The 13,754-nt window shown below is 32.4% G+C and overlaps 1 protein-coding gene across 1 annotated transcript; it reads left to right on the top strand.

Annotated features, from left to right (window-relative positions):
* Nucleotides 1-4,165: 4,165 nt before the first annotated feature.
* Nucleotides 4,166-13,632, top strand: LOC145633061 (uncharacterized). The gene is made up of 2 exons (XM_081685361.1): nucleotides 4,166-4,396; nucleotides 12,751-13,632. The coding sequence occupies exons 1-2, from the start codon at nucleotides 4,166-4,168 to the stop codon at nucleotides 13,630-13,632; spliced, it is 1,113 nt and encodes a 370-aa protein (XP_081541487.1).
* The last annotated feature ends 122 nt before the right edge of the window (nucleotides 13,633-13,754 follow it).

The following is a 13,754-nucleotide window of genomic DNA, read 5'->3' as shown; positions in this document are numbered from 1 at the left end:
CCCTAGGTTGGTTCGGTCTCGATCTTGGGTAGATTAAGCCAAATTCTCGATATAAGATAGCAATGCCAAGGATCCAAACGCCACACATGCAAGAAATGTAGAAGGCTAGAACAAAATAGACACATCCTCACAAAAAAAAAATGACGGTAGTGGAGTAGCAAAAATCACCTTTAAAGCTTCAACTAGCTAGAGAGCGACAACCATCTTACCACAAACCAAGTGAGCTAAGGTCTCATAGCCCTTAAGTTCTACTACCTTGGCAATGTTATATGTGTGAACCAACCTCGACATTCAAGTGCACGAAAACCTCTAACAACTAGCAAAGAGGGTATTCTAGGTGCTAAAGCCCAATTATGTCCAAGTTTAAAACAAAACATTTTGAAACTTGCCTTGAATGCCATGGAAAGACACTATACAGACAAATATTCACAAAACCAACAATACTCAGGAATGCATATACAATTGTGCAAGATGAAAGCATGATCAATCAAAGCTACAAATACCAAAAGTCAACTCAATAAGGCGCTCATGACCATCCAAACATAGAAAACCAATCTCAAAAATAGACTTTGGCAAGTATGAGAGAAATAAATCAAGCAATCATGAGACTATGGATTAAGAAACCACCAAGAGATATAGATAACCCCCCAAGCTAGCGAATAGCTACTCCCCCAAGCTAGAATGGAGCATTGTCCTCAATGCTCAAAATAAAGGCACAAAGGGTGGGTGGGAGGGGAAGAAAGAAAATGCATTCACACAACAATTCATAATTCATTCAATCCAAATGCAAATAAGGAAGCAAATCCAAGATGAGGGAAGAAGGAAAGAGTAAACCAAATGTGAGGTGGGAGTTGAAACCCGCAATTGAGCACATTGTCCATAATTTCATCTAATTCCTCGTCTTTGTTGCTTTTCCAAATGCAAGCAATCATTGGTGTGTTTCTTCTCAAGGAGCTCAATCCAAAATCCTTGCACATGAGTATATGCATCGAGTACCTATACACATAGATAAGAGAGTAAACAAAAATGAGAAACACAAAAGAAAGAAAAAGAAAGCAATAAAACACGGGTTACTTCCCGCAAAGGCTTGCTTAACGTCCAAGCATGACCAATCTAGTAAATAACCCGACAAAGAACGCAATAGCTTGTCATATGCACCGGCAAACATATCAAGAAATAGAGCATACGTGATGCTCATATGACAAGTAAACATAAAGTACAAGGAGACTTTACGCTTGAGGGAAGGGAGAAAATAAAAAGTAAAAGAATCAAAATAAAAATCAAGAAAATAAGAAGAAAAAGTAGAAGAAGAAAAAGAAAAATCCTCACAAAAATCTTTTTGGTTGGCATTATAACTCTTTTCCTCATCAACAATGAAAGAGTTTGGGGCTTCGGAGGCATGAATAAGAAGAGGATCCCTAAGAGGTTCTTTGAGAAAAGAAGGGAGGAACATAGGATAGTAGGAGATATGGTTAAACCTTTGGGGAAAAGGTGTATGAGAAAGGGAAAAAGGGATAGCTAATCCCTCATCACAAGATCTCACATCACTAATGAGGGAATGAAAATCAATCATGGAATCCTCAAATGAAGAACCCTCACGTTCTACATCTCCCTCATGCTAAAAAAACTCCAAATGATTCAATCTCGACCTCCTCTTCACAACCTTGAACAACATCTCCCTTAAATTTCTCAAGGCCTACCATCTCAAAATCAAGAGTGAATGGGGGCAAATTTCTCTCAAACTCGTCTCTTTCTAATGAAGTCTTATCAATGAACTCACTCATAAGGTTATGGGCTACCGTTTGAAACTCAAGAAATATTTGGGCCATAATCTCAAATGAGTTCAAATCATCATGGATAGGCGAGTCAAAAGCTTGCTCATTGGAATCATCTAGGGGACTATGGGGCACACCTTTAGAATTCATGCAAAAATCGCATGCAATATGAGAAAGAGCATGCACTTCATCATCATTAGAATGTACCTCATTACATTGAGCTATAGAGGGAGGGAAAGTGAAATCATGCATTACATGGTCACTATGGGGAGCATCAAGCACATCATGGAAATTCATATTAGACAAATCATGACAATTAGCATCAACATTAAAAGCATGAGAATCCCGAACATAAGTCTCATGATTGGCCCTCTCCCAATCATAATTATCCCTAGCTAACCATGAATAGAAATCCCAAGCTTCATCCGAAGACATGTCTTGAAATTTACCATTTAACATATTATCAACTACTCCTCTAAAACGCTCATTTAATCCCAAATTAATGATTTCTCAATAATCACCCTTGGTTAAACCTTTAACACCATCAAGGAAATCCTCAAGTCTATTGAAATACACCCAAAACGGTTCATTATCAAATTGAAGAATAGAAATATAAGCCATTTTTTTCTCAAATAAAGCAACACAAATAAAAACCAACAAATCAAAAGAAAATTATAAACAATGGACTAGTCTCAATAAGATAACACAATGGTAATGGAAGCCGTTCCCCGACAACGGCGCCAATTTGACAAGGGAATAAACGCGTCGTCAATTGTCTATCCCTAGATAAAATACAATTATACAACCTAAACAAACCTAATACGAGTATAAGGCAAGCATAGGGGTCGAACCACAGAGAACGGATAAACACCACCAAATGTTATCGACAATTAAGCTAGTCCGGAATAGGGGATAAATAAACTAAAGTCTAAAGATGCTAAAACAAGAAATAAAACATTAAGGAAAATGGTTTAGGTATAGCATTCACTTGAACATAAACAAAGGCATAGAAATTGAATTAATTATGAACTAAACATGCTCGAATATCGAAATAAAGGATCCAATCTAGCCGCCTTCCGGGGTCAATTGGCTTCTCCTAACATAGCCTCTATGTTTCCACATTAGAACCATATACTAGGAGGTACTATTAAATAACAATCGATAGTAATGAACCTTAACTAAGTCAACTTCCGTTTCTTGTTAGCAAAGATTCACCTTTAATCAACCAACAATGTGCACTTGCAAGAAGATTAAAGAATATCAAGCATATAAAGACTTTAATCACAAATAAATCAATTCTAAACCCTAGAACATGCTCAAGGTCCAACTACACCACAACCATCCCCTTAATGGGGAAATTACTCACTAATCATGTTAATAACAAGATTAATTAACAAACAATCAAGGATAAACATGATTAACAAGGAATACCAACAACTAAAATAATAATCGAAATAAAACAAATAAAAATAGAGGAGAGAGAGTAAGAGATTGCTCATTAATTGAAGATGAAGGTCTACAAAGGATTGAACAAGCTCCTTCTTCAAAATCCAAGTTCATTAATGAAGAAAACCTCACTTTCTCTCTCTACCAATTAAGACTAATCCTAACCTAACCTAAAACTAATTAGAGAGTAGAGTGGATAGTTATTCAATACCTCCCCTAAATTACCCTCAAAAATGGGTATTTATACTAACTTAATAAAAACTAGGAAAAATAGAAAAAAGAAGGAAATTAAATAAAGAAAGAAAAGGAAAATAAAAAAGAAAATAAAATAGAAAAGAAATAAAAGAGGAAAGAAATAAGAAAAAGGGAAAAGAAAAGAAAGAAATTAAAAATAAAAGAAAATAAAAATAAAAATAAAATAAACCCACAAATTCCCCAAAAACCATCAGCTACCCCCGATTTCCCCTTCTTCCAAATTCATGGCTGCTCTATCATCATCAGCTTACCACCATCGTCAACCATTATCATTAAATCACCGCCGTCAATCATCATCATCTCTTATCATTGAGCATCAATCAAGGTCGTTCGATCTTCATTAAACATCATGTGCGAGTCTCGTGGAATGGTTCGATCGAACCGGTGGTTGGTTCGGTCAAACCATGGATATGTTCGACCACTCCTCTTCGAATAACAAAACCCCTAAAGTCTCTGACTCGACGTTCGGCCGAACCCTCGACGGTTTGCTCGAACTTGATTAATTTGCAATTTACTCTGATTTTTGCTTAATTGAGGGGTTGATTAATTGCTTAATTGCTACTGGTTGTTGACGGTGGTGTTGCTATTACGGAGAGTTGGTGAGGGGCTGTTGTGGTCAGGTGGTGTGAGTGGAAGGAGGAGGTTAATTGGTGGCTGATTTGGTTGGTTGTGGTGGCGGAGCAGGGGAAATGGAAGTGAGTAGCTGCGCGGATTGGTGGTGGAAAGTGTTGTGGTTGCTGTTGTTGGTGATTGTGGGGTCGCGTGTTGGTGTGAGATGGATGAAATTGGTGGGTGATGGTGGTGCTGCAGGTTTGCGTGGTGAAGGGGTCGATTGTTGCGTGAGGGAGGCAGCAGGGGATGTTGCTCTGAGTTGCGGTGGTCAGGTGGTTCTTGGCTGGTGGTTGAAAGTTGGACTGGTGGTGAGTAGTGTTGTTGTTAGTAAGGCTGGAAGTGAAGGAGAGGGAGCAGGGGAGTGATTGGTTTTGGGAATGGTGGGCTGCTGTGTGCGTGAGGGGCAGCAGGGGAGTTGCGTTCAGGGGTGAAATTGGTGGTGTTTGACTTGGACCTTGAACTCGAGCCTACACACAAACAAACCCGAGGATAAAAGTGTGAAACCGAGATAAATAAAATAAAATAAATAAAAAGGAGATAAATAAAGTAAAATAGAAAAAGAGAAATAACACTAAACTAATAAAAATTAAATAAAACTATACAAGTAAATAAAATCAAATAAATAACAAAATAAACTTAAAACTAATAAAAACTAAACAAAAACTATACAAGCAAAGAAAGTGAAATAAAATAGACTCAAAACTAATTAAAATAAATAAAAGTAAATTAGAATACTTTCAAGGAAAAATAAAGAACGAAATATAACAAATCAAAAGCAAATAAAATACGAAAATAAACTAATTCTAATAAAAACTACGAAAAGAACTAAAACACGACAAAATTACCAAAATAAAAATGAAATGTTATTAAGAGAAAACAAGAGAAAGAAAGGGAAAATAAGATAAAATAAACACGAAAATGACTCTAAAAATACTTCCTAAGAGTGACATAAATGTCACTCATCATCTTCCTTTAATAATGTTGTGTAATTTTTCCTTTGAAGTTGTTTGCTTACTTGAAAAAAAAAATGAGTCTTCATATCACCAAACCTATAACAATAATACATATGTTTGTCCACATTTCATTCGAAATCTCTATTTTTAGTTGCCTTAACCATTATACTTATGCCTTCTTCTGGAGGTCGTGAATAATATATAGAAATTGATGATCATTATTTTTTGATTAAACATTTTTTAATAATAATATGACAACACATGATATTATTAATGTTGATTTTTCAATCTTGTATGAAATAATAATATAACACATGTAATTATATACATTGATCATGGTTCTCCTGGACCATGATAAAACAGTCTCACGCATAAGTATCTTGTTGATTCTTTAGAATATTTATAATTGACACGATAGTTCTCTTTCATATACAAATAGTAATTCTCATTACTAACACTTTTATGCTCAAATTTCAGGTTGAGATGTCAATGATTTAGTCACATAGACTAAAAGTTTAATAATAATTACAATATTCAAAATATAAATTTTGTAGGGTAGGATATATAAAAGTGTCGTACATAAGTTCTTCAGAAACTCTTCTTCTTACATGATTCATATATAACATGCAATTAAATCGGCGCCATCAATAATTCCATCAAAATTATAAGTCCATCGGAATATAAATATCTCTTTCTCATTTTCCATCAATGTTGTAAATATGTCTTATTATACTTTGAATGAATGAACATTGACAAACACCACAATTATTGTATAGAAAGTTATGCATGCAATATGAGATATAGAAAATATGATAACATATTAAACAAATTATACAATAAGTAATGCATCTAACAACTTCGAACATATGCAATGAATAATCCAATAACCTATGAACTTACACATGCATATGAACATACATAGGACTCGAAATGATGCAAGACATTGTACAGTGTGGATTTAAAAATCCATATTTCAGTGGACTTCGGATCCATGATAAACTTATGATCATTATCATTATGTCGACATCAAAATGTACATATATTTCAGATCCTTTACTTATTAGTCCATTCCATTATGCATATGAATATTATTCATCGGTTCCATTATGTACCGGTATCATAAAATTCCTTAAATTTACATTCCGCATGTTATTTTACTATGATATCTGAATACATTTCTCATTGGTACCATCATAACTTTTCTTACATCATAGGCCATCTATTATAATAATTCAGATATTTATACCACTTTAGGGTATTTCATACACTATGGTATTTATATACTATTACACTATTAGTGTCAACTTCACTATCTTGCCAAATATCATATCTATTAAACATATCTTTATTTTGGAACCGATCATATACAACCTACACTTCAGGTGTAGTGATTCAGATACAATTGGCAAGATTTTATCTCAATGTATACACATAATTAATATGACCAAAATGTATCTTCATCGCTATGGAACATGAGTCATAACTAAATACAAATCCAATCGTAAATGTGCAACATATCTTGATAATATATATACAAAAGTTGGCATATATATAACTTTTCAAACTACCATTATAGGGATCATAAATGTTCTTTATTTATTTTTTTTTATTTTTTTATTTTCCCAACTTTTTCTATTTCTTCTCCCCCTAAGTTGGTAAAATATCTCTTTTATAGGGGCGTCTAATTCTATACCAACTTAATATATATATTTGCATTAAAATTCATTTCAATGGGAGGCTCACAATCAAAATTTATCTCTTCTGGAGAACAATTTCGATGAAGAATCATTTATTCATTAACTTTATATTTCATGTGTATTTATTATTAAATTTTCAATAATATTTTCTCTTTTGGAGATCAATGTCAATGGGGAGACATATGTTGTGCAGTTGTACGTTTTTCTTTCTTCTCCTATTTCATATGTGCTGACATATAATAACCCCAATTAAAAGAATTGTTATATAAGTATAAATCACTTGCTTGTAATTCTACTAGGTGGTGATCTGCTGGATCTTTAAAGACTTAAATAGTGTATTTGGCGAGCTTCTAGTCACCTGATAGTTGACAATAATATACAAGTTATTTTGGTGCACTTCTAGTCACCCATTACTTTTTAAATAAAAATCAAAATCTATTAACTCTTGAAATTTTCATCGATACAAATTATTAAGAATCATAATCCAAATATAGCTCAATCTCAATGTTATGTCTTGCCATAATTCATTTCATATATATAACATTAAGAGAGCGTCAGCACGTTATCAAATGAAACTTCTGGTTTCCATAACGGGTAATTATTAAACTCAGATGGCCTAACTTAATTATCACATCCAATCAATTCTCTAACTTTGAGCTCTGGTCAGTTTTCCAACACTAGTGATCACTTTACTAAACTTTAATTATGCATGGCCATGAATATGATGTGATATTATAACACCAACATGTGCTTCTTTATACAATTGGCAAGACAATCAAATATTTTATGCAGTAATTTACTCATTTTGACTATAATCTTGATACATATTAATCTTGTTGGATATTTCATACTTTACTGGAGTCTTTTATATAATAATGAAACATATAAATTTTACTAAAAATGATATCTTCTAAAAATGTAATATTATTTAGCACATTCTCAAATTGGCATTGTCAATAGTATTCCTTTCCTTTCCGTATATACTTAATTATCTTTAGAACCTATTGATCTACCACGCTTTAGGCGTGCTATACATTCATCAACAATTGATGTTGTCCTTCTAGGACATCAATTTTAAATTGAAGCATTTACAACTAACATATGATCAATGACATTTATTTATATCCATCTTCAGGATGGTATCATTTCAAAATATTTAATTAACATGTGGCCGCTTCTATTAAATAAATCGTTGATATTTAAATTAATGTATGTACCAAATTGACCATCAATATATTTTTATTATTTATGTGCAAGGATAACATAAAATAATGGAATAAATACAATCTCCCCCTAATCCTTGTATGGGGGGCATGAAATGAATCCAATAACCTTTAAATCTCTTCCACCTTTTAAAGCATAAATTCTTTTAGCAACGCATGTATCAAGCTTAATAAAATTATTCTTATAAACTCTTACTCGTAACTCTTGCCCAATTATATTAATCTCTTATAAGTATGGGCAAAATAAATATATTTTTACAAGTAAATATTCCACAATGGCGTCTATCTCTTGCTCAAATAAATATTATGCAATCATGTTTAATTTACTTTCAATAATCCAACTTCAAGTAGGTACATCTGTACATAATACTTAATTGAATTTAATCACACATAATCAACATATTCATACTAAAATCATGATAGTTGTACAAATTATATGATTATTTTAATAGATTCAATTACGACACATATGTACATGAACAATATTTAGAACTTATAGTATGTCCATATATGAAAAGGAGCATGTAATTGTAGAGTATTGACTTGCAAGTTACTAAAGGTTCGCCACTTGTTTTCTTTATTTCATAAAAAAAAAAAAAAAAAAAAAAAAAAAAAAAAACATATGTATCACATGTAATAGGCATAATTGTCATCATAAAGTATAATGCATTAATCAACTCCTTTTCCATCTAATTAACACAATAAAGGAATTGTCCTCAAATTCGTTATAAATTATTATTCAACATTGCATGTAAAAACAAGATTGATAATATTAACATAATTTGTGGTCAACTAGAGAATATCCATATAGTCAAATCAATATATAACATCATGCAAATATTAACAATCTCACTCATAAGGATAATTATACTAAGTTTAATCCATACTCATCAAACTTAGGCTCCTTCAACAGTTAGTTTAGATTGACTTATAACTAATATGTATTCTCAATAAAATTCAAAATTAGTTTGACATTCCTAAGCAATAAATTTAATATACCAATACACAAAACACATGACATGCATCTATAATATGGAGTATAAGATATAACATACCAACAAACAAAAATTATAAATGAGGACTTAGGAAATAATGTCAATAGATATATTCATAATAAAGTACATAATGAGTGATTGACAACCTTCTAATTTTAATAGCAAACTTATGATGACATACACAAAATTTATAAGATATAGTTAATCAAGTTTGGTAACCCAAAATCAGCGGCCAATTTCATGAAATAGATAATATAATGGCCTAATTCGTTTATACTTGCATAAAACTAAATACAGAGTAAATAATTAGAAGCAACTAATCTTATCCAGATATAGGATAAATTTCAAGGTAACCAAAATCAAGAAAATAAGTTATCCAACTAGCTTTGCAAATAAAATTAAAATATGACATGACACATAGGGTAAATTGACAAAATCGCTCATACCAATTACCTGATTTAATTTCATATAGATATGTATCAGTGTCACTATCACTAAAATACCATAAATAAAAGAAAATTACCTTTTGATATAATTGTATCAAATAATCACATCATAAAAGCGTAAAACGAAAAACATAATCAATACAATTCGTAACCTTTTACGGTTCGAATCCTAAATCTTTTAGTAAGAGAAAGGATTTAACCAATAGAAATATCAATCATGTTGCAAGCATATACTAAATTATTTTTATAAGTTAAAAGAAATTTTTAGAGACGAGATCTTGTTGCGCTCATAAATCATTATACAATTAAACAAAACATATATAAAATAACAAATTTTACCAAATTCGTTAGAGTATCTCGTATAATCGAATGAAAAGGATAAATATACTGGCACACACAATTAATGAGGAACGAGAACTAAATCTACTATGTACAAATCTACTATATCTTACCTCATAAATGGAGCCTTATATCAAACAATCGTCAAGTATGTATAATAGTATATTACTTTATAATATTATGTCAAGTATGATTGGCTTTGCAATATAAAATTAACATCCAAATTGAATTACTCTTTTGACTAATACGTATACATATTCTTATATGTAAATTTATTTACCTAAATAATATGAGTAGGATGAAATATGTTTACCTTTTTAGCTGAGGTATGATTTCAAGTGGGTTGAGTCGGTTGACTCTCTCAAATATTCATGACAATTATATGCCTTCTATTGCTCCAATACAAGTTCCATTGACACGTGAGAAACACTATAAGAATGCCTTTAAGATATTCATCATCAATATCATCAAACAGATAATCATCAATCGAAATTTCGACCAAATTATTTCCCAATTTGCATGGGTTTTGTCGCCTCGTCAATATATATGGCAAAATTTCAATATGAATTTGTTGCTAAATTTCTTGTTTCTCGATGCTAATCAATTGTAGTCGAGATCTAATTAATCTCAATCAGTGGTGTAGATATTTTAATCGATGACTTAATTAGAGCTTTGGTGCTGATAACGTGTTATAAAATTAGGAGAAATGTGAAGGAGATTGAGAGAAAATCAATCAATATATTTCTATTCCATATGATGAGGTATATATATACATACAATATAATTAGGGTTTGGTTGGATAAGAATATAAACCCTAGATCTAGATTGTTCTGGAATAATACAAGGAAGAATAATGGATATCCACAAATATTTCATAATAGAAAAGAGATTAAGTAAAATATGAATGGACTAAAAAACAATACTTTAATACCTAACACGTTTATTAATTTGACAAATGAATCACCTAAACTTTGTCCTGTTGCACACATAGTCACCGTGGATCAATCGTCATTGTTTTAAATTGACTAATTTGCGTCCTCAAATTGAAATATGGCTACTCATATATCCCATTTGAAAAATTGTTGAGGCAATATTGGTGTTTGCGTTCTGGTTCAGTGCATTTTTTACCCAAATCGTTAATATTGTTTTAATTTGACTATTTTGTATCGTCAAATTCAGATGTGGCTGCTCATATATAACTTTCAGCAGGTTAAAGCTGGCACGAGAGGTTCTGGTAGGAAGCCGCCAGACAACTAAATTGTTGAGGCAAACGGGCACGTACTCTACATCGCCAAAATTTTAGGCAAACGACTCAGGTCGGACACAAAATCACAGAGCAACTAGGATTAGTGTAGGACGGTTAGACTCGTATAGGATCGGATAAAATCGATTGGTCAGGATGTGTAGGATCAGACGATCTTGTTTTTCACTTGGATTAGTATCATGGTAAGATAGAATCTTGTAGGATCGGTCAAAATCAAGTAGGACCGCGCCGTCTAATCCTATTTTTTACTTATTAAAATGAGCCTAAAGCAACCAAACTTTTCTTTAAGTCAAGAAAATTACTATCCAGCTACTTAAACTAAAAATTTTAATATTTTTTAAACTTAAAAGATATGTATGTAGTTATGTAGCAACCTTTTTATTACTCCTTTTATCAGTTTCGTAATATTATTCGATTTCACCAATTCAATCCTACTCCCCTCAGTGATCCAATGTGGGAACCCGATTCTGACAACCTTACTTGAAGTTCTTGATTTCTTAGGAATTATGTGTAAGTGTCGTTTGGCTATATTCTATATTGAAATCCTTTTTCTTCTTGACATCAACAATAAATAACCATCCACTAATCTTACTCAGCCTTTTCTTATTATGGCCTATTTTTTTTTGGTCCTTTCATATTTTGCTTAATATCTTTTCCCATTCTGTAACAAATGATGGTGTTAATTTAAGGACACTAGCTGGTTTATAAAAACTAAAATAAGTTAAACATTTAGAAACTACACATTAAGATAAGAATAACAAGTAACAAGTACTTGCATGATTATACATTAAGACCATTTTAACAGGAAGTTTTTTAAAAAAATTAAAATGATCGAAATAACATGAAGAATTGTACGGTGCACATATTTTGTACTCTGTACTAAATGAAAAAATAAATAAATAAATAAAAAATTGATTGAAATTCGATGTACCTGTTTTTTTGTACAAAACTAGGGAGGATTAATCGTGATGCGCGCACCATAGTTAACCTTGTATGAGAATCTCTTTCCGTTTGACTTTATGTCACAAGTTTAGTAGTTGATATCACTAATGCAGAAAATATGTAATAAAATTTTTTACGGGTATAAATGTTTCTACACTATTATTAGCGATAAAAAGAGGCAATTAACATTAATGAGGGCAAATAAATAAAATATAAATTAACAGTTTTAGAAAATATAATTGTTCAAACTCTATTTATAAGAGTTTTTTCAAATTTTTAAAAGGTAAGGATATAATTGTTCAAACACAATTCATAAGAGTCATTTCAAACTTTTAAAAAGTAAGGATATGCATATATATTCGTTTTTCGATAAAAGTGGAAAATCGTAGCTAGTCAAATGCACATCTAGGTCAAAATAAATGCTCATTTATCTTTTTCATTACAAAAAACCTTCTCATTCAATCTCAACCCTACACATTTTTTTTTTAATTTAATTTTTTTTCTTAAGGTGACGTACCTTATAATTATAAGATTTTTACCGTATATATTTGGAGTATGTATTTTATAGTTAGCTATAAAAGTTATAAAATACATACTATAGTAGTATAAATTATAAAAGTTAAAGAAAAATTAAGGAGAAAAAAAAATTACTATGATTAATACAAAAGTTTTTCTTCCAAGGATTAAATTTAAGCATTTTAATGAGAAAGAGAAGGAAATAAGTAATTTTTTTTTCTTACAAAAAAAAAAAACAAATACCGCAAAGCAAAAGTTAATTTTGGAAGGTTCTTTGGTCTCTCCAGGTTCAGCCCAAATGGAAGTTGTTTTTATGGAAGCTGCTACATCGCACTCTAGCGGTTAAGGTGGAACTCTATCACAGAGGGGTTCCAATACAAGAGGTGCTCTATGACTTTTGTCGTTCGGAACCAGAGGATTTACAATATCTTTTCAGAATGTGCTGTAGTACACGTTCGATTTGGAGGGGTGGATGCCTTGGCATTCACTCAGAATTAAATGGAGACCTTTCTCTCTCAGATTGGATCCTAGATTATATCCAACTTTTTATTAGTCAGGATGGGCCTTTTAGTGCTCGCTTAGGCACCTTTGTTGGTACGCTTTGGAGTTTGTGGTTATGGCGTAATTATAGGTTCTTTAAGGATTCTTCTACGTCCCGCCCCTTCGATTCTCTGTTTGCGGAGGTTATGGATAATCATACAATCTTTGCCGACTTTGATGGCCCGGCTAGTCTCCCTTTGGCAGAGGGTGGTGCCTCTTCTCCGCCGGGTTTTTATGTTGCTCAGCTAGGCCAGCCCCACCTTAGGACTGAGTTGCCTTCTCTTCAGATAGATGGCTCTTGGTTCCAAGGCTCTAAACAGGCTAGAATGGGATGGTGCTTGGATAATGATGACCCACTGGACGAACGGATCAGTGGCGGTAGCAACTTTGGGGTGTGTTCTTCAGCCTTACATGCGGAGGCGTTGGCTTGTCTGTATGGGCTTCAGTGGGCGCTAGATCGAGGGTTTCCGTCTCTCATAGTTTTTACTGACTCTTATAATCTTGTTTACCTACTTCGTGGGGAGGGGCAAGGTAATATCGCTTATATTTGGCTTATCCGAAGGATTGTGCAGCTTGGCTCAACCTTTCGGGTTTGTAGTATCCATAAGGCGGACCGTCGACGAGTTTAGAGAGCTCATCTAATTGCTGGAGAAGTGGCGGTTAATTCTATCTGCTTTAGTATTAGTATGTAATCTGCTTGTATCCTTTGTCAAAAAAAAAAAAAAAAAAAAAAGAGTTAATTTTGGTAAAG

Source organism: Chenopodium album, chromosome 5 (genome assembly GCF_948465745.1).
Source record: "Chenopodium album chromosome 5, dcCheAlbu1.1, whole genome shotgun sequence".
Lineage (NCBI taxonomy): Eukaryota > Viridiplantae > Streptophyta > Magnoliopsida > Caryophyllales > Amaranthaceae > Chenopodium > Chenopodium album.
Note: the sequence above shows the minus strand (reverse complement) of the source record. Positions and strands in the feature narration are given on the sequence as shown.

What these genes read in the sequence shown, in the direction of transcription:
- LOC145633061 (XM_081685361.1), top strand. Translation starts at nt 4,166, where the DNA reads ATGGAAGTGAGTAGCTGCGCGGATTGGTGGTGGAAAGTGTTGTGGTTG. An exon ending in GGTTGAAAGTTGGACTGGTG is followed by an intron (nt 4,397 to 12,750) that starts GTGAGTAGTGTT and finishes TGGTCTCTCCAG; the next exon opens with GTTCAGCCCAAATGGAAGTT.